The sequence below is a fragment of the Papaver somniferum genome, unplaced genomic scaffold, assembly GCF_003573695.1.
Source record: "Papaver somniferum cultivar HN1 unplaced genomic scaffold, ASM357369v1 unplaced-scaffold_128, whole genome shotgun sequence".
In the NCBI taxonomy this organism is placed as follows: domain Eukaryota; kingdom Viridiplantae; phylum Streptophyta; class Magnoliopsida; order Ranunculales; family Papaveraceae; genus Papaver; species Papaver somniferum.
Genome location: NW_020621936.1, coordinates 14,736,113 through 14,738,662, shown reverse-complemented (window position 1 = coordinate 14,738,662; position 2,550 = coordinate 14,736,113). Strand labels below are relative to the sequence as shown.

Sequence of the window (2,550 nt, the reverse complement as noted above, 5' to 3'; positions counted from 1 at the left end):
AGATCTATTATGCAAAAATCATATAAAACATGGAACCACAAAAGGTTTGAAATATAAAACATCTATTACCTCCTTTCCAGTTTCCAACTTTGTCGTGTTTCCGTCACTCGAGAAAAAGTCTTTCAGCCCTGAGCATAAGAAAGTAAGTTATGAGCATACGAGTGTCAAATCGATCAGTATATGCGTAAGATTAACTCTGACAGATACTCACATCTTTTTGATTCTCTTCTCTAACTTCTCTTCTTTCTTGGTCTTTCTGATCTCGGGCTTCTTAATATTTTTAATTGCTTCCAGTTTTTGTTCTCTCCCAACTAAGCTCCTGGTATAAGTAAATATTTCACACCATTCTACATTACACACCTCAACAATTCTAGACTCGTCATATTTCGGATCATATAAAACCAAAGCACCGCCATCCACATCCAACAAAACCTTACCATTCTTGAAAGATATAATTGGCTTCACATAATCGAAGGCTCTTATAAAGGATTGTTGGGAAATCATAAAGAGTTTAGTCCACGACTCTCTTACGCCATAATCCTTCATCACCCACATATCAACATGGACCTTGTAATTGTTACTAAGCAAACAAAGGTACCCGTCCAAAACATCTACATTATTATGAAACTTGTCATTTAGCATGTCAGGTTTTGGAATTTCTTGGAAACTCTCATTGCTAATATCGAAAGAAAGTATTATCCTGGGGTCTTCATCAGATCCACTTACAGATTTATCCTCGGGTACAAGTAACGTTGTTATCCAATGAAGTGCTCCATTAACCAGCACAGCAGGTGTTCTTCCATAAGAAAGACGATAAGGAATGTAATTCAAGCTTTTCCATGTATTTGTTCCAGATGTATAGACCTTAACTTCACAACCATGTTCGAAATTAAACCCAACAAGTCTAACCAACTTATAATCCTTAGTCTTACCATCAAAACCGAATCCATACGAGGTTTTGTCGCAGCAGTAGAAATCTGCTGCTGGAAATTTGATTTTTATAGTTGGTAATTTCTTATACTCTTTGGTAGATGGGTTCCACATGCAAATAATATCAACACCATCACCAGTATTCACGCAAACTAAGCCATTGCATGAACCAAAAATTTCAACCCCAGCTCTTAAATGGTTGTAAGGGTAATCCATTTTAACAACCTCATAAAATGTGGATGATTGATCATAGTCTATGGAGTAAAGTGAGCAATCTCTGAAAATGACACTAGAATTTTCCTCTTTAATAGCATGATTAAGGTGTTTTTCAACAAAAATAGGGTCTCTGATTAACTCACACCATGGTCTGGAAACGCACCTGAATCTGCAAAGAGAATCGACCGGTAACCTAGACAAGATGTTTGAGATGATCTCTTCTGGGAAACAACACATCTTTGCCTATATCTCTTCCTTTGCTCAAAAATGAGAGTGAGCCCTAGACTGTGAGAGAGTTTAGGGTTCTTTGTTTTAAGAGCGATAGACGGACGCGAGAGAGTTGGGCTGTGTTTTCTGTTTTTAAAGTAAAAAAAAAACGGAAAACATAAAAAAAAAAAAAACGTGTTCGGTGACTTCGGTCGTATTTTCTCTATTTTCTGTTTTTTAAAAGAAAAAAACAAACAGAGAGAGTTGGAACTTAGAGGAGGGAAAGAAACGAATGAGAGCTATGGTTTCCCATATGCAGTTATGATCTCTTCCAACATATTTTCCATCGTTAATGTCTATGTCAACTTTAACACACAAAAAGAGTTTCGATATGAAAATTGTTATGAAATCTTAAGTGTGTTGCCCAAATTTAATCCAGTTTATAAATTTTACTTTCTTAATTGTTAATTTAAGCATGAATGTAAAATTAGATTTTCATTTACCGTACAACTGTAATTAAATTAAACCATCGTTCAATGAAAGTGTGAGTACATTAAAAGGAATTACATCTATCAAACTAACAATTTTCAAAGGTATAGTCCCTAAGTTTGTTTGATCCTCCGTAAACTCACCAGCTTGAGTGTGAGATGGTGGTTGGGTAGCATCAGGCGATTTATTACCTTGATATGGTACCGAAGATGGTTAAATTGGATGAGCACGTGCTTGAAATGGGTGAAATGATGAAGTGGTTTTCGGGATATATATTGCAGATTGCTTAAATGCATCCATATTTACGCCGCCACTAGGAATAAGTACAGAACCTTGGAGCATGAAACCACTAGGAGTCTGGAACTGGATATCCGTCATCTCCACGTCTCCTCCTGCTGATGCTACCTGAGTCTCTTCCACTAAATTTGGAGTAGAATGGCGGCTTCACCCCGCACCCGTTTCAATGACCAATAAGCTATTATAAATTACTATTCAATAGATTAAGGTTTTACCTATTCACCACCCACATTTTTCCTATTTACCACCCACCTCACAATTTCTAAAGTAAAAATAGTTTTCAATTCTACTTTATCCTAATTACCACCTATAAAAATCAAATTAAATTTCACTGTAACTATTACAATTCTTTTGCTGTCTTGTTCTTCTTCATCTCTCTTTTTATTGAAACACCATTAAAACCTAAAACTA

At 35.9% G+C, this 2,550-nt stretch overlaps 1 protein-coding gene across 1 annotated transcript; it reads right to left on the bottom strand.

The window, feature by feature from the left end:
• Positions 1-207: 207 nt before the first annotated feature.
• Positions 208-1,146, bottom strand: LOC113331934 (F-box/kelch-repeat protein At3g06240-like). Its single transcript, XM_026578568.1, has one exon. The coding sequence runs from the start codon at positions 1,144-1,146 to the stop codon at positions 208-210; it is 939 nt and encodes a 312-aa protein (XP_026434353.1).
• Positions 1,147-2,550: the final 1,404 nt, after the last annotated feature.

Bases quoted from the DNA above. Each gene is read 5' to 3' on its own strand.
- LOC113331934 (XM_026578568.1), bottom strand. From the start codon at position 1,146: ATGGATTACCCTTACAACCATTTAAGAGCTGGGGTTGAAATTTTTGGT.